Raw genomic sequence first — 18,616 nt, forward strand, 5'->3', positions numbered from 1 at the left:
TATTTATTAAAATGTCCAGGTCTTGCCGGGTGTGGCAGAGCATGCCTTGAATCCAACACTTGGGAGGCAGACGTAGGAGTATCACTGTGAGTCCGAGGCTACTCTGAGATTACAGAGTGAATCAGGTCAGCCTGCTCTAGGGTAAGACCCTACCTCGAAAAAACAAACAAAAAAGTCCATGTCTTGTTGTTGGACATATCAGTTCAGGCTTGTGTTTATCAATGCAGAAACCACCTAAGCTAGGTCTCAGAATTCTCTATACATGATGGGAACTCCATCAGTTCCAGTAGTAGTGAAGTACGGAGATATGGCTCAAAAAAATGTACTAAAATATACTTAATAGAAGTTTTTAATAGAAGGTTTATAATACGATCACACACACACATATACTTTTTTTTCCTCAACCATTTCATATAGTGACACAATCATTAATTTCTGTATTATACTCAGAAAACATGGTCCTATTCTGGGATACAAAATTCACAAAACTCATCCACTTTTGGGTGATTAAGGGTTTCTACAAATAAATTTTAGAGAATAGGTGTGATTTAAAAAATACAGAACCTATGAATAATGAGAATGAACTGTATAAAATACTTAGCTCAAAGAAATATATATGATTCATTATATTATATTTGTCATGTTAGTGAGCACAGCTATAAATTTGCCACATGAAATTACTATAAATTACTCACATGAAAAAGATGAAAATATTGGTATTGCATAGGTATTGATGAACACTTTTTTTTTGGTTGGGATTTGGAAAGTTTTGACATTCAAAACCACTAAAGAGCACTAACTCAAATTGGTGTAAGTCTATATGCACTACAAGAGGTCACTGAGGGAAATGTTACGTGGGCAGAAGTGAGCTCGAACTCTGCATGGACTTCAGCCCTACCATTCCCACTACAGGTGATGCTTCCTGTGTATGTGTTAGTGTACTTTATAAATTTAATGGGGACTCGATTTTATGCAATGTTTTCAGGGCATCCTTGCTACTGAAACTCAAAACCATTGACAATCAAATTCCCATTTTATATAGTCAGTAGGTTCAGTTCTCAGAATATAATTATCATTGGCTCCTTTTATACATATTTCAATTAGTTTGATTTCAACCACTTCAGATAAAAATTCACCCAAAGGTCATTAGAGTTTTAATACTTTATTTATTTAATACTTTTTTTTTAATCATTGAGGATGTTAAAAACACAATAAAATCAACTAAGCTTGGGGTTGTAAATTTAGTCACTGAATCTAAATTTCTTCCTGATTCAGACACTAATAAAATTATTGTATTTTGGATGCCCATTAAAAAAAAAATTAAGTCAAACTAAATATTTCCAAAATATTTGGGTTTCTGTTCTCCACTGGCTAATTAAAGTAGGCAGTATTAAATGTAACTAATATTAAGTTCGTAATATATTTTGACAAGTCCCTCTGTCCACAAAAATCTTTTGTTTATGAGTCCATGAACCATAAATAAATTGGGCCTATCCAGAAGATAACATGATCTTTTGTGTTTTTATAAGACCAATAAGAGAAGCTGTGGTTTAAACATAGAAATTGGCAATGCTTTGGTATTCATATATTCTTTTTTTGTTTGTTTGTTTGTTTGTTTTGAGGTAGGGTCTCACTCTAGCCGAGACTGACCTGGTATTCACTATTTAATCTTAGGGTGGCCTTGAACTCATGGCGATCCTCCTACTTCTGCCTCCCGAGTGCTGTGATTAAAGGTGTGCGCCACCACTTCCAGCTTAGTATTGGTGTATTCTTACATGTCTTTATAGGAGTCCCAGCTGGACTATACACTTGGTCATTATGACTATCTGGTACTCGAGAACAAAAAGGCATGCAGAGGTCATGGTCTGACATACTGTCCAGGGAAGCACAGTGGTCTGATTACAAATGACCCTGCTCTCTCCTGGGACTGAGGCACCTTACAGCTGCCTTTCTGAAGCTCTACCCTCTGGTTCTGTAGATTCAGCCAAGCACCTCTTGTGAATTCATCTGTGTACAGTGGTGATGGAGTATGGAGGTCAACAATTTAATGGAGATGTGTATCTGGATTACATGGGTCCTGGGGAATCAAACTTTCGTCCTTAGGCTTCACAGGCCGAGCGCCTTAACCACTAAGCCATCTCCCCACCCTACATACCCGAAGAACATGTTGCTATTCTCTGATTGAAAGGACCCTTTCTTATCCTTCTCTAGTATTTGTACATATATAGAAAAGGTGTCCACATCCAGCAGAAGCCCAGTACAATCAGAAGATTAACTCCTTTAGTTATCAATGCTTATCCAACATCGGTCTCTAAGGCGTGGGATTTATTCAGGAGCAATACACATTTTTCTTATGTAATGACTTTGATTTCAGCCTCTCCAAATACTTGCTAAAATTCTCATCCAAGAAGGCAATTGCCCCACCCACCAGTTTCTGAAGCATCAGCATGGGAAGCGATGCCTGTTCATTTCCCTTTTTTTTTTCTTTATATCTGCTACTCCTGTGTTTGTAACTTACTCCAGTATCTGACTTCCCCCCGCCAGTGCATTATTTCCAAAAAGATACTCAAAAAGATATTAAAAATACAGTAATCCAAGCTTGACCACTTGCGATCAGCCTAACCGATGAATGTATTCTTAAGATACAAGGACTAGGGCTGGCGAGATGGTTTAGCAATTAAGGTGCTTGTCTGCAAAGCCACAGGACCCAGGTTTGAATCCCTAGGACCCACATAAAGTCAGGTGCACAGGGAGGTACAAATATCTGGAGTTTGTTTGCAGAGGCTGGAGGCTTTGGCATGCCCATTCTCTCTCTCTCTCTCTCTCTTTTTTCTCTCTCAAAAAAATAAAAGTATTAAAAATGAAATACAAGTACTAGAATAACGTGTAATATTAAATTCAAATAAATGTGAAATGTTTGTCTCTTGGTCTCTTGAGTCAAGTCCTTTGGATGGAACTCGGATACCTTGGCTATAGTAATTTTCATTTATGGTGCCTAAAAGGGTCTCTTTCACAGAAATTCAAATGCGTATGTACCTCTTCCCCTTTCAGCTGGGATTGAAATTGTCATGAATGCAGTGATAATGAGGGGCTGGTTGCTTCTGATAAATAGCTTTCAAAGGAGTTTTAGAAAATGATCCACAATGGCTGCAATTTGATTCTTATTTTCTCTGTAAGAACTTCAGCATTACATAGATACCACTGTTTAAAAGCTTTCTTGCTTATAAAAGCCCAATTTTTAATTTTCTTTTCTGTCTCAGTTTCCTGGACAAACATCTCACAATAAAAGGATCTTGATAAGGAGGTTAATCGATACAATGCTTGAAAGACAAAGTTTCAAAAATTTTTTTTTTCCTTTGAAAGAGAGATAAGCGGGTTGATGTGTCATGGACACTCAGATTAGCACCACAGAAACTTGTGGGTCACACACAATGGGAGCCTTGTAGTAATTCCAGTTGAATCCTTACTCAGAGACAGTTCTACTGTATGGAAAAGCTTTACTTAAAAAAAAATTCCTCACTAAAAACGGCACAGATTGTAAATTAGTTAAAATAGTTATAAATAAGCATTAAAAACATTCATTTTAGCAATGAGAGCCTTGTGTATATCAGACTAAAATGTGTCGTGAAATGCTACCAACTTCCAATCACCATTCAAACAGTAGAGGATCTCAGTAGGTCTCATTTTGCCATCAATGAGACACACATGGGTTTTCAGGGCGTTTCTCAATGTAGAAGAAAGCACACTCAGAAAAAGTATATTCACAGCCAGGCGTGGTGGCGCACGCCTTTAATCCCAGCACTCGGGAGGCAGAGGTAGGAGGATTGCAGTGAGTTCGAGGCCACCCTGAGATGACAGAGTTAATTCCAGGTCAGCCTGGACCAGAGTGAGACCCTCCCTTGAAAAACCAAAGGGAAAAAAAAAAGTATATTCACTAAGAGGGCAGCTGAACCTCACCCAGCTGTAAAGTCTGGATTCAGGACCAGAATCAGTTAATCTGCACTAGTCTGCATACGGCTTCTTGGCCATTCCCAGCGACCCCAGATGCCAGGATGCCCTCCTCTGCCACCTACTGCTTTTGTCTTGGGAGCACTGAGTTCAGGTAACCCACAGACAAGAGGTGAGATTCTCTCCTTGAAGCTCACCAAATCCTTTCCCCAGCTCCAGGCCCGAGAGCGAGGGGGCCTGCAGCAAGCAAAAGACTGTCCACCCTCCGACCCAGATACTGACCTCTTCAGGCACGAGTGGCTCAATCATGGGAGCTTCCTCCTGCCTGGCGGCCAGTCGCACAGGGGAGGTGGAAAGCCTCTTCTCCCATTCGTTTGTTACGGCTGTTTCCGTGGAGGTTTCTAAAAAGGTTCTTTTCAGCTCGCTAATGTTGGTTTGGTGTTTCATCAGCTCATCTTGAGTTTTATCTAGCTCCTACATTCAGAACAAAAAGATTCCCACTGTCAGACATACACACCGATTTTCCATTCAGCTCCCTCCATCTCAAAATAGCGTCAATCACATTAGTAGTAAAAAAAATAATAAATTGAATTTTGGTCAGGGTTCAAGCCACTACTGCAAACACTCTGGTGAAAATGTGATATTTCTAGGAAAAGACAAAAGAAAAAAAAATCTAGTTTAACACAGGCAATATAAATCAAAAAAGGAATATGAATGATAACGGTAAGGCATGTAATTCACATGTAACCAGAGAGATTAAAAAACACACACAAGGAAAGGGATCTATGGCAAGGAGAGAAGAAGGAATCGGAGTAAGCCCAGACGTCATCGCCAGTCATTAACTGGTGAACACACAGTTCATGCATCAGGGTTTGAGCCCACAGGTTTGTCACTAAGGCAAAAACAACACACAAAACATGCACTGGTGTATACCAATACCAACCTCTAACATAAGATTACTATGTTTGACATACACATTTTCACCCTTTATTCGCTTAATCAGACTATTCTGGAAAAAGTGGAGAAGAAAGGGAAAGGTAAGGGACATTGTAGTCAAGGGCACATATGTCATCCCACACACTGCACCATCAACATGGTAACTGCCAGGGAGCATGCCTAAGGAGCTGAACGCTGAAGACAAACAATGACTTATCACACACTGGGGGAGGGGCATGTCTTATCCTTAATTCTCTACCTGCGCCTTGAGCTCGGCATCTTCCTCCTGGTCCGACTGCCAGCATCAAGAAAGAGCGGGAAATAAAAGTCTTACCGAGCAATGCACTCTAAGATGGCAGAACTATGGTCTATACAATCTTGCTCATGTTGGGGGCGTGGCTGTACTCTTGCATACAGCAGAGGAAATGCTGTTGCATATACAGAGTATAATGCGTTCACACGTGAGTTAGGGGTGGAGCCATAACAGATTCCTGGATCGGTATTCTCCGGCACTGTGGAATGCAGGTGCAGGTGCTTGGGAAGGTGGCAGTGAGGGCATGCCAGGTTTGCCTCACTGAACATTATGGAAGTGTGGGGAGACACTTCCTAAGAATGGGTCTCATCATACAATAGTGAGAGCCATATTAAAATGTGAGTCCTCACCATAACCCATGTTATTATAAACCCCAGTGTACAGAACTGAGGACCAAATAATTTAATATGGAGTTTCCTACATTTTATTTTTTCTTATTTTACTTTGTCAGTATTTTGCTTTTCCTGCTTTTACAAATGTGTGCATGTGTGTGAAAGCTAGAGGTAGACGTTGGATGTCTTCCTCAATTGTTTTACATTTTCATTTCTTAAGATAGGGTCTCTTGCTGAACCTAGTGTCCACTGATTTGATTAGATGAGCTGGCCCATGAACCCCAGCTATTTCCTGTCTTTGACTTCTCAGCACTGTGACTATGGGTGAGAGCTATGTCATCTGACACCTGGCAATTTACATGGATTCTGGGGATCCAAACTCAGGTCCTCATTCTTGTGCAGTAAGCCATCTTCCCAGTCCAGTTCCTACATTATATATGTTCATGGAACCTTGACTTTTTAAAACTGTGTGTGTGCGTGTGTGTGTGTGTGCATGCACACCCTTGTTTTTTGAGACAAGGTCTCACTACGTAATCCAGGCTGATCTGCAACTCTCCACACTATTGCCACAGCCTCTAGCGTGCTGGCATTACATACCTGACCCCCCATGCCTGGCTCAACCTTTCTATTTAAAAAACATAAATTTAGGAGGAGAAAAGACAGATATAGGATAGTAAGGAAGTTAAATAAAGGCAACTATTACCAACAATACTATCTTCTCTTTAAAATCAGATACAGATTTTTAATTTAACAAATACACATTAAAAATATGCCCAAGCCACTTCACTATTCTTACTTTTCTAACTTAAGGGTCTACCTAATCCTTGGGCTGACATCTGGGTTCCAGTGATTAGATAAGCTGGGCAGGGACTGTGTGCTGGCAAGCTAAGGCTGTTTCTTACCTCAGTTCTTGGACCTGCGCCTGGCTATTAAGACCCTCTGGAGGCGCCGAGTAAAACACCAGGTGAGAAACGAGTCATCCTCAAGCAAGTGGTCCCTAAGCAAGTCATTTAGTCTGCTAAAGCCTCAGCGTTGTTTGTTTTGTTCTTGTTGTTGAGACAGAGTCTTGTTCTGTAGCTCAGGCTGGACTTGAATTTGCAATCCTTCTGCCTCAGCCTCCCAACTACTGGGGTTATAGGTGAGCACTGCCATGCCCAGCTTGCTCTCGGTTTTCTCCATCTGCCCATGGGGACCAGGGTGCCTACACTGCATGTCCCACTGAGCTACTGCTGGGTTGGCAACCTGATGTCACAAAGGGCTGTAAGAAACAAACTCAGTGCTGGTGACATGCTAATTCTTAAATATGCGGTGGTTCATGGCTCTCATTTCATTGTAGTTAGGGCTTTATGTGTTACATAACAAATTCCAACACTGAATGAAATTTAAAGTATTATCGTTAAATTACTTCTCATTTCTAGCATATAGTAGGGTCCTGATGACAGCGGCTTTATGTATGTATGTATGTATGTATGTATGTATGTATGTATGTATGTATGTATGTGGCTTTATTTAACTAGTTCTTAAAATCTTCAAGATACAGTTCTGTTCTCTTTGGCAAAGATGACTAACTTGTCATAGATTTAGTTATAACACCTTAAAAGTGCCTGGAAAATGCTTTATAATATTATCTTTTAAAAAAATCATCATTTTAAGTTTTGAATTGAACTATGGCATTTCTAAAGGAAGAAACTTAAGAAAATGCCATTATAAAATAATTTCCTCTGAAAACATTTTTAGTTGTAATATATAGTTATAGTTTTAGTTATACTGATATATAGATATCATTTACAGCACTTTTAGTTATTCCTTAATATTCAGCTAGAAAATATGATTATGACTGAATTACATTAAGAGTAACACAAACTGGGCTGAAGAGATGGCTTAGTGGCTAAAACACTTGCCTATAAAGCCTAAGGAGCCAGTTTAATTTCCCTAGTACCCATGTAAAGCCAGATGTACAAGTTGACGCAAATATCTAGAGTTCATTTGCAGTGGTAGGAGGCTCTGGCGTGTCCATCCTCTATCTCTCTGCTTCTTTCTCTCAAATAAATAAAATATATACAAAAAAGAATAACACAAACTAAACTGTCACAAAATAAAAATTAAATTTTATAGCATTTTGGGAAATACACATCTTAACTTCCATTACTATAAGCATTATTTACTGTTGTTGTTTTGAGGTAGGGTCTCACTCTAGCCAAGACTGACCTGGCACGCATTCTGTACTCCTAGGCTGGCCTTGAACTCACAGCAATCCTCCTACAGCTCTGCCTCCCAAGTGCTGGGGTTAAAGGAATGCACCACCATGTCCAGCTATGAGTATTATTTTTACAGAATTATAGTTTACTGATAGGGCAGATTTAAAAAATGAGAAGTCACACATGCATTTAATGTATACTAAGGACTTACTAAAGGAAAATCCAGGTGTGGTAGCTCACACCTTTAATCACAGGGCTGAGGTAGGAAGATTGCCATGAATTTGAGGACAGTCTGGACTACAAAATGGGTTCCATGTCAGCCTGAGCTAGAGTGAGACTCCGTCTCGACAAAACAAAACCTCCAAAAAGACTTATTAAAGGAGATATAATAGCCTACTATCTCTCCTATTCAATGCAATTACACTTTTCAATACAGTACTAATAGTAACTTGCTAGTTTTTTTCTTAGGTAATTTATTCTTATAAGTGACTAGCTAAAGATTACAAAGATGAGTTAAGAGAAGCATTATTGAAACATGTATTCGTTGGCCATTGGGGATTTTAAAATGTGTCTGTATCCAGCCAAGATGCTAATTCAATTAACTGTGACCCTTCTCCTTGCCCATCATGGCTAACTCCATCTCAAATGAGACAGGAGATCTTGTTCCTCCCCTCCTCCTCTGTTTTCCACTTTAGGTTAACTGCGTCTCAAAATGTGATCCCAAGATGAACAGAATCAACATCACCTGAGAAGTCATTAGTATCAAAATTTCTCAAGTCCCATCTCAACCTTTCAGAATGGGAAACGCGGGGCGGGGACCTTCCAGGTTAATTCTGACACAAGCCAGAGTTCGAGAACCACTGGTCTAGGTGCCGAAATCTCCTTAGCTCCTTCTCTGAACGGGAGCACACCTCTGCACTCCCAAGGCTAGTATGCAGCGTTCCTGCCTGCAAAGCCCCAGCCCCTTGCACTTCTGCTAGGCAGCGACCAGCCACTCGCACTCACCTCGGTGGCGGTGGTTTCTCCATCAGCCGCTGTGTCGGTCCGCTCACTGTCAGTCTGTGACCACACATGCGACCGAATTCCAGGGGGAGGCAGGGACAGAAAATAAACCCTTCTGGTCAAATGGGGCACACACAGGAAGAACCACTCATTTTCTTTCTCTGGGGTCTATGGCATCCTACCTTCCCACAGGAGAGCAGGTTCAGGCAAAGCAGAGAGGAGACAGAGGTAGGGAGCTTCAGCAGAGCCCCTCCAAGGCCACGACCCGAGGCTCCCACCCAACGGGCCACACTGACCTGTCTGCCTCGACACTTCAGGACACCAATCTGTCATTCTTCTCCCACCCTCTCCATGGATGCCCCCAAAAAGGTGTGCAAATCCCATGGAGGTTTGTAAATATATTGTTTTTATTCTAGCCAAGTCTCATTAGAAAAGTAAATAGAAATTTAAATTTATGTAAAAAGCTACTGTCATAGTCACTGGACTTTCAGTCCCTCATTTATAGCATTGTATTATTGACATCCTCTGTGACCACCAGGCTGTCTGCATTACCTATGAGCGATTAAAGCACACGCCAGTGACTCATGGGCATACATGTTACACAGGAAAAATGCAACTCAGCTTTCAAATAACATTGCTAATGGATAGCACATATGTTGTTGACCCTGCTCTACCCTCCTCATAAAGAGATATATCAAAGTATGCATTTAAACGTCTCATTGCAAAAATGGTATTTGAATGATGCAAAGAATATAATATAATGTAATTGAGAAAAATAAAGGGAGAGAGAAGGAGACATCTACTTGGAAAAAAAATAAAACAAAGCACAGCATTTGACAGAGCCTAGGATTTCAGGGGAGAAACAGAAGATCAGTTTCAGGACTCACTCTTAATCTCTTTTAAAGAGGATATAGTTTGAAGCAAAAACTATTTTCTCTTGAGTAGAATCATGGACACTGAAATTAAAGCCACCCAACTACCCTTAATAGTAACTAACTCTCCCTCCACAAATTTCAGCTAACCCTTAGTTTCCCTCAAAGACATGTGATCAGTATTTTGAAAATAAAAATCTGAACTGGAGGCTTTATTATTATGAATTATTATTTATTTATTTTGGTTTTCCCAAGGTAGGGTCTCATTCTAGCTCAGACTGACCTAGAATTTACTATGTAGTCTCAGGGTGGCCTCAAACTCACAGCGATCCCACCTCTGCCTCCCAAGTGCTGGGATTAAAGGCATGCACCACCACGCTCAGCTGAGACTTTATTTGTAGTTGTAAATTTGTCTCAAAAATTTTATCACCTTTCAAAGAGCAAGGAATGCTAAGTAGATATCTGGTCCGGCATTGTCTATCTCTGGTCAAGTTAATTTCTTTGCAGAATCCCAAACTTTGGTTTTACTTATTTCTAAAATGAAACTTGGATTGAATGCTTGGCCCATTTACCTGACAATGGCATTCTGTCAACCTTGTCCCAAGACAAGTGGAGAACAAGTTTCAGTACACTGCTAAGAAAACGAGGCTGATTTATATTACAACCCCACCACCTTAGGTAACAACTGGGACAGAGGGGTCTATTGACTTTCTTCTAGGGTAAGGGATTGTTATGGTGTGGCCATGGCTTCATCAACTGACAACCTGGAGAAAGACCAGCCTGAATTAGTAAGAAAAGAGACAGGCTAATGTTCAAGTGTATGGAATAATTCAAAGATTTTTTTTTTTTAGAATTTCAAGAATTAAAAATGATTTGTTTTTAAAGTGCTGATTATCTGTGTCAAATTCAGTTAAAGTACTTTTCCTCTTTTATGAATTATTATTATTTTGGCTTTTCAAGGTGGGGTCTCACTCTCCCAGGCTGACCTGGAATTCACTATGTAGTTTTAAGCTGGCCTCAAACTCACAGTGATTCTCCTACTTCTGCCCTCTGAGTGCTGGGATTAAAGGCGTGTGCCACCACGTCTGGCCAGATTCATTTCTTCATGGTTTAAAATTCTGCTTCATTAACTTTCCAGCATTCTAGCACTTAGTTCAGTTGGAGAAAAGAGAGAGGTAAGGTGGTCTGATGCCAGATTGACAAGTGTTCAAATACTTGCTGTACAAGTCTATGAAATATTGGGTATAGCTCCTCTTTTAATCCATTTTTTCTTCTAGGAAAATGGAGAAAAAGAACAGCTCTATCTGCCCTGGGTGTTGGCTATAAAGTCCTTCATAGAATGCCTGACACATGCAGAGTTAAAAGTTGGCTATAATAATTAAAATATGTTGTTAGCAACATGATCATTACTATGAATTTCTTAGTTATACATAATCAAATATACCACATCTAAACTCCCTCAAAAGCTGGGTGCAGTGGCATGTGCCTGTAATCCCAGCTACTTGGAAGGAAGGATGAGGTAGGAAGATCATAACTTTAGGGCCAGTGTGGTCCACAGAGTGAGACCCCATGTAGGGTCATTTGTCTACTCCCTTAAATTCCTCCTTAACATTCTAATTGGTTAACAAGCACAGTGCCCAGTCAATAGTCAATAAAATAAAGCTGGAGGAAGCATCTTGTATAGTAGCTGTTATTTATTATATATATTATTTATACTTTATGTGCTTTGACCAAACTGTAATGTGTATAGAATGCCATGAGATAATGTATAATACATAATTTAAAAGGTTATAGATCAGTTGATCAATTTATTTTTTTCTTCCACATTTGAAAAAGTTTCTTTTTTCTTTGTATAATCAAAAGTTAGAGAAATACACACGCAACTAACTATATTCTGTTATGCTGAGCTAAATTTATACTATATTTCTTGAAAGGTTATTTGATATTCTGCTTCTTATTTGGCCATTATGAAAGCATAAAAGAAAAAAAAGAAAAGAAAATAAAGTGATGGGCCAACCACTGTATAGTTTGGAGTGTTTCGATACTGGGTTTTAGTCTAAGAAAGGCCGAGACTGATTAACTCACAGCAACACATGAAAAATGTAAAAAGAATTACTGTCATTAGCGAATTTTGCAAAACAAAAGTGACAGAGATGGATTGCATATTAAGAAGTCACCCAGTTCAGTTGCCAAGTGCCTGAGGCCTAGAGAAATAAAACAGGCCACATCAGCAAATGGCATTAAAAAAAATATCACAATGACCTAAATATGAGTTCTTCAGCACAAGCTCAGCTAGAATGTGTAACCTTTAACACCTGGGGTTATGAGTCCACAGTGAGCAGATGGCTGAATCCCAAGCTCCTGGGATGAGCAGGAGAGACGTCTGTCATGAGCTCACTGAGGCTCGAGAGAGGGCGGGAGAAGGCTGCGGGGAGCAGCGGACATTCACTGCTTCTGAGCTGTGCTGACAAGGACAGCGAGGGCCTGGAAGCTCCCGTCCCACGTCCCACACGGTGACAATGGACTGCTGTGATTTGTTTTGTTGATGTAATGCAGACATGCCCAACTTTAACATTTATTCTCATGCACTGATTCCAACATGATGTATACCCTGGATTAGGCACAAGATCTGTGTGGCTGGCTACAGAAAAGTTTGACCAGTTATTTAGGATAATTTAGAAAGAATAAACCATAAAACAGGATTGTTTTCCTTTATGTTAGCATGTGGACTTATCCTTCTGCTGAAGGAGAAATATATTTCCATGTGAAGAGACCCACTAGTAGCATTTATACATAACTTGATACCCCTAACTCTACTAGGCTCTAACCTTGTACTATTTGATAATATCGTCGCTGTGAGAAATAGTTATACTAAAGCTTGAGATTTTAAAGTAGTTATCGAAGTATTTGCCAGGCAGAAATATAGCGATCTATACATTTATATCAAGAACTTAGAAAAGGCTTTTTATATAGTTCCAAATTGAAAAACCTTAGACATTTATTTAAAGCATCTGCGAGACCATTCACATTTTTTCCCTTTTGTTGCATAGAAATGGCCAAAATATGAAATGTAGGTACTTATTACAAATTTTAGCACTTCTATACACTCACAGGTGCAGTTCAAATTGTGACTTCCTACCTGAGCATGCAACTAAACAGGCTCTTGTTTTTAGTGCTGCCTTGAATTTGTGATTTTTTCCCCCCTTTTCTTTCAACATAGGAGTGTTTGGCTTGTCTCCAATCATGGAAGAGTTTGTTTTGTGGGAACAGGGGAGCTGGAGGGAGTCTGGGGAAAGTGCAGCCAGGTGAAGACAAGACAGCCAGTGCCTCTGGGGACAGCTTCTCCTCTCCTCCCTGGTCTCTGACAACTGCAGAAAGTGAGGCTACACAGCGAGAACGGTGGGAGGGGAGTGATCGGGACTGAAGAACTCTGGCTAGTTACACAATTCACCCAGTGGCTGGAATGAGGGACAGGCTGAAAACTTGGGGTTTTCTTTCAGTCTGAGCATACCTGCTGACGTCCACTGGCACCTAGCTAATTAACACGGATACAGTGTGGGCAGTTGGGACCCATGCTTCCATCTTTCATACATGCTGCCCCTGCCAGCATCATGGAGAAAAACCTCAAGTGAGTCTTTTCCTGACTTCCCCTGGAAACCACTGCCATGCATCTGTTCCCCCACCCCCCACTCTGGTACTGCTCCTGGCTTTACCAATGGCTGACATCAAGTGGATTCTTTAAATTGTTGTAGGCACTGCTTGTGACTCAACAATGATAGCCACTATCAGAGAGGGCCCAGGGAGCATTTCAAAGGGAGCATTTCAGGGAGGAGACATGTGAAATTTGGAGAAGCTTCTTGAATATGAGTTAATATCTTCTCTGGCAATGCTTGCTCCATCACTTCTTGAATCTTAAATAAGTGAAAAGCTACTTTTTGGGCTGGAGAGATGGCTCAGCAGTCAAGACACTTGTTTGCAATACCTGACACCCAAGTCTGTTGGATGCACCAAGTGGCACATTCATCTGGAGTTTGTAGCCACAAGAGACCCTGGCATGCCCATTTTCTCTCTCCCTCTCTGTATTTGCAAATAGGTAAATAAACAAATGTATTTTTAAAAGGTTATTTATCTGTTTTACCTGGATTTAATTTGTTAGATGAAACCAGTAATATTCTGTGAATGAGCCCTGATCTTTCCCACAACAAATGGGTCATTTGAATTGGTTTCTGCCTGAGTCCTCTGCCCACATAGAACTCAGTGGGTAGCAGAACGATTCCAAGTTGGCCACAGAGTGCTACGTCCACATGGTATTGTGCCTAACCCTGGGGCCTGGCTTGGACTCCCCAACACACAAACCCTCAACATAGTGGCACAGACAATAAATGAGGCTCTGAAAGTAGGACCACTATTGCAGCAGCCAGCCAGCCGGCTAACACTGGTTTGGACTGAAGCACAGAACACGCAGGGGAAGTGTGTTCTATGCCGAGGTACACACCTCTTCCTCTGAACTGTCACTCGGGTCATTGTCTAGGGAGGCGCTCAAGGAGGCTGCCTTGGGCTCCAGGTAGCAGAGGCACAAAGCCAGAGGGAAGGAGAGAGTGAGGGCATATGGTACTGAGAAGGAGGCAGAGAGCAGGAAGAAAAAGATGAAGAGGAAACAGGGCACGAGGGAGGGTGAGCGGATGGGGAGGTAGTTCTGCCAGCTCTGCGGCAGGAGGTTGGTTTCAGACAGGTTGGGGAAAGACAGGTATCCGTCATCATCCAGGAGCGAGGGGAATGACTCAGGGAGCTGCAAGGAGAAGGAAAACAGTGTGGTCCCTCTACCAGTCTGTTGCCTGTAGCTAAACGCCACATCTTGGTCCCCCAAGTAAGCCTTCCCTTGGCCATCAGGCTCCAAGGTGGGCTCGGCTTTGAGCAGTGCGGAGCCCGCTGATGCACGTTCGTTCTCCTTACACCTCCTGCGGAGCTCTGTGGGGGATGCGGGGTCAAAATGGGCTGATGGGGATGACAAGGGACATGAGTCAGTGCCATGCTCAGGTGACTGGTGTGAAGGAGACAGAGAGAAACAGGAAGCAGTAAACATGGGTGCAAAAGGACAAAAAGAAAACTGCGATTAGTTAACTTTCTCATGGGCATCAATATAAAACTGTAAAACAAAGACGTTCAGCACTAGGTTTGCTCTGAGCCTTAAAGTAGTCATGCTGTAGGTCCGTGATGCCGTGGTGGGCTACAGTAACCCACTGGACCATCGCACACAGGCTGCGGTGTCGTAAAAAGCCAGAAGTCACTTGTTAGCCATCCCCCACATACACACATTTCCCAACAACCCCAAATTCGCATTTTAAACTGACATCTCTAGAAACCTTTAGGGTTTGAGAACAAACATGACAGTAATCAATCGAAATCAAGACTTTCAACAACTTTGTCCTGATCTGCAGGTGACAGACCGGTCTCCATAGTTTTGGCTGGATTAAAGATGAAAATGAAATCCAATGCAAAGTTTGATTATTTGAAAAAAAAATTTTTCTGGTGTTACACTTCTCTTTGGTTTAGCAATTATATCTAAAACAGGTGGGTTTCCAAATCAAGAAGTTTCTGGCCCACTCCTATCTGACAAGCACTTACAATTGGGGGTTCAACAATTACCATTTAAGTATCTCTGACTCACCGCAAAGAACTGAGGTTCCTTTGAAAACCCTTCTCCTTTGGCTCCTTTATCTAGGGTGTAAGTGGAACTGTGGCTCACACCAGTAATTTCCAGCAGCTAACTAGCAAAATGAATGTGTTTTCTTATAACACAGTTTCTATGTGTTCAGTTTCTATTACTTGTGGTCCATAAATCATAGGATCATACAATTTCTCAGACTTCTGATTTTGTTGAGCAGAGAAAGGGCTTGCTTATACCTGGGCTTAGTTCTTCATTCAATATTAAAGCCGGCCTACCAAGTAAAGCGCTTCCTGGTGTGCTCCAATTTTCGTGGGCGGGGGGTGGGGGGGAATCCAGCTCTGTTCTCTGGGCCTTTGGCATTTGCAATGCCCAAAGCCAGTTTCCTCTGCAGGTGGTAGAGGAACTGCTGGGCAAGGAGGGAAGGGAAGAAAGGAAGCAAGTAGGCCCAAGGCAGGCCCTTGGCAAACACACACACACACATACACACACACACACACACACACACACACAAAAAAAAAAAAAAGAGCTGCCTGTCACAGCCTGAAGAGTTCGAGGTTAGGACATGTGCAGCCTGAAGATAATTAGCCACCTGAGGCCGCTGTGCATGCATGTATGTATGCACTGGACCTGCCCAGCCCACTCAGTGGTGGTTATCTAATCCTGACTTTGGAGAAAAGTGGTAAAGGAAAAGAACCCCTGACACACACACACACACACACACACACACACACACACACACACGGCATTGAATATGAGGCATGAGGGAAAGACAATGGAAAACAAAGTAGTTTAGCGTGGATATGTTAGCCTTAGAAATGTCTCTTTTGACTATGAGACAAGTATGACTTTCCCCAAACACCTACACTTGACATTAAACACTGCATGCCAAACGAGAGCCTGCACAAATCTCACTCAGCTAAGAAGGATGTAGACATTCCAAGCTGCCTTCTGCATGAAGGTAACTCTCCCTTGGGCAGGGAGATGCTACCCAGGACCAGAGGGTTTATCTCCTACTCCTCCCAGGAACCTTGTGGACCAGCCTTTTAAGAATTATTTCCAACAGCACATTTTCATTGTGGTTAAAAATAAGCACTCTCTAAGTCACTTTCTGAAGATGGTAAAGAATAAAATTAAGGTTTAATCTTCCATGCTGCTTATTAAAGTGCTTTTGGAAAGATAGATTTGCTCTGGGGGAAAAAAGACAGCCGGCACCGATTAAGCACTCAATCTCAGCTTACAGCCTTCCTAAAGGTGCCCTGCTCACAGAAGTGGCTTCCTGGAGAGCAGATTGTGAAGGCAGTAGCTTTATGTGTCCTTTAATTCCCCCACGACATCAACAGCACAAAGTGAGATAGCTGAGTGCTACACATTACCACATGGATGGACTGCATGCAGTCTTTTCAAAATAAAGACAGCCCACAAAGACTACTTTGGAAGCAAACTGAAAGTCTTGTTTGCTTTTTGGGGTACAACTTAGTTCTATTTGTGCACCCATGAGAAGCACTTGCCGGCACGTGCTGTTTAGGCACATTTTCTTCTTTCTAGGTCCCAGTGAAGACCTGCTCTCAGGTTAAGAGACAGGAAGAGCACAGAAAGCAAAATGTAGAATAAAATACAGTTTAACAGGAAAAGCAACCCAAATACCTCTGCCATGAGTTGGTGATGACTTTGTGCTTAATTTTGTGTTTGGCAAACAAATGAATTGCCCACAAGAAAGTAAAAATCAGAAGAAGATGGACTGGGTCCTTTGAAACAGTCATAAGATTGCAGAAAACAATCATTTTAGTTGTTTTTAAGGTTCTTGATATTAAACTTAGTGTCTTACACATGCTATTAAACCACACCCTTAGAACTACAAATTATTTATCTGTTGAGCTACCTGCTTATGGTTTTGTGACATTCTTATGGGGAAAAGTATTTTCTTCTGTGAAATCTCTGGCAGTGCTTGTTTTCTCATAAACATTGTATTTGAAGAGCCCAGAAGCAAAAAAGCACTAGTGAATCAAATGTGCTTGCATATCAGGATAACTCAGTGTTTTCTTTTAAAAAATTATCTTATTTATTTATTTTTAAAAATTTGTTTATTTTTATTTATTTATTTGAAAGTGACAGGCAGAGAGAGAAAGAAGCAGATATATATAGAGACAGACAGAATGGGCACACCAGGGCCTCCAGCCTCTGCAAATGTACTCCAGATGTATGTGCCCTTGTGTATCTGGCTAACGTGGGTCCTGGGGAATAGAGCCCCGAACCAGTGACCTTAGGTTTCACAGGCAAGCGCTTAACCACTAAGCCATCTCTCCAGCCCTAATATTTTTTTTTTTTTTTTTGAGGTGGGGTCTCACTGTAGCCCAGGTTGACCTGGAATTCAGTATGTAGTCTCAGGCTGGCCTTGAGCTCACAGTGATCTTCCTACCTATGCCTCCCGAGTGCTGGGATTAAAGGCATGCACCTCCATGCCCAGCTAACTCATAGGTTTTTTTTTTTTTTTTTTCTTTTTTTTTCAAGGTAGGGTCTCACTCTGGTCCAGGCTGACCTGGAATTAACTCTGTAGTCTCAGGGTGGCCTTGAACTCATGGCGATCCTCCTACCTCTGCCTCCCGCGTGCTGGGATTAAAGGCGTGCGCCACCACGCCCGGCTTAACTCATAGGTTTTAAGACCATTTTTTATTTTCTCCTCTCTCTATCCCTGCATATTTTTAGGAGCCATTCCATATTTCATTGTTATTATATCTAAACTTTTGAATGTGTTGACTTTTAAATTGTTTAGCTAAGAAGCTAACTTTATAGTGCTGGGTCACCAGAAATAAATCTGATGTTTTAAAAAGATGCTTAGGAAGAAATGTAATTTGAGAGGTAATGATGTCATAAAATGAAATGGATGACATGCAAGGAAACACTGCTACCAAATTCATGTTTTTCTTTCATCACAACCTTGTGCCTTAATGTCCACTTTCAAAACATGGCCACTCATTTGCTGATGAGTTTATCACCGTAAGACTAAGGCACTCACTCCAGGCTATAGCTATTTGATTTACATGTACCCACAAAAACAGAAATGTATTTGCTGTCGGTCTGGAACAACACGCTATACTTGGATAGGAGACTGAAACAGAAAATAGCTTCAGTAACAGTTGTAAAATGTGAGCCCAAACAGAAACAGGTGTAACACCACCCAGGGTAATTCTAAAGACACACACACACACACACACACACACAGGACAGCTGTTGAAAGTCTTACATAGCATACCCCTTGTTAAAAATTTTGAAAAGGTTTAGAAAGCAACTTTTAGATGAGATATGTTGAAGTAGAAATAATGATTATAAATAGACATGAACATGAGTTG

General features: G+C 41.2%; 1 protein-coding gene across 23 annotated transcripts in view; it reads right to left on the reverse strand.

The window, feature by feature from the left end:
* The window catches only part of Epb41l3 (erythrocyte membrane protein band 4.1 like 3), a 167,908-nt gene that overhangs the window by 12,324 nt on the left and 136,968 nt on the right, over positions 1-18,616 (reverse strand). For 7 of the 23 annotated variants that reach the window (XM_045142644.1, XM_045142646.1, XM_045142645.1 and 4 more), the window contains 5 exons: positions 14,097-14,642; positions 8,733-8,786; positions 5,144-5,179; positions 4,892-4,957; positions 4,231-4,422 (listed from right to left, as the gene is read on the reverse strand). In XM_045142644.1, coding sequence (XP_044998579.1) covers positions 4,231-4,422; positions 4,892-4,957; positions 5,144-5,179; positions 8,733-8,786; positions 14,097-14,642 — 894 coding nt within the window. The remainder of the gene's footprint in view (positions 1-4,230; positions 4,423-4,891; positions 4,958-5,143; positions 5,180-8,732; positions 8,787-14,096; positions 14,643-18,616) is intronic. The other 16 variants (XM_045142662.1, XM_045142658.1, XM_045142654.1 and 13 more) reach the window with 5 other exon arrangements.

This window comes from Jaculus jaculus, chromosome 2, assembly GCF_020740685.1.
Source record: "Jaculus jaculus isolate mJacJac1 chromosome 2, mJacJac1.mat.Y.cur, whole genome shotgun sequence".
NCBI lineage: Eukaryota > Metazoa > Chordata > Mammalia > Rodentia > Dipodidae > Jaculus > Jaculus jaculus.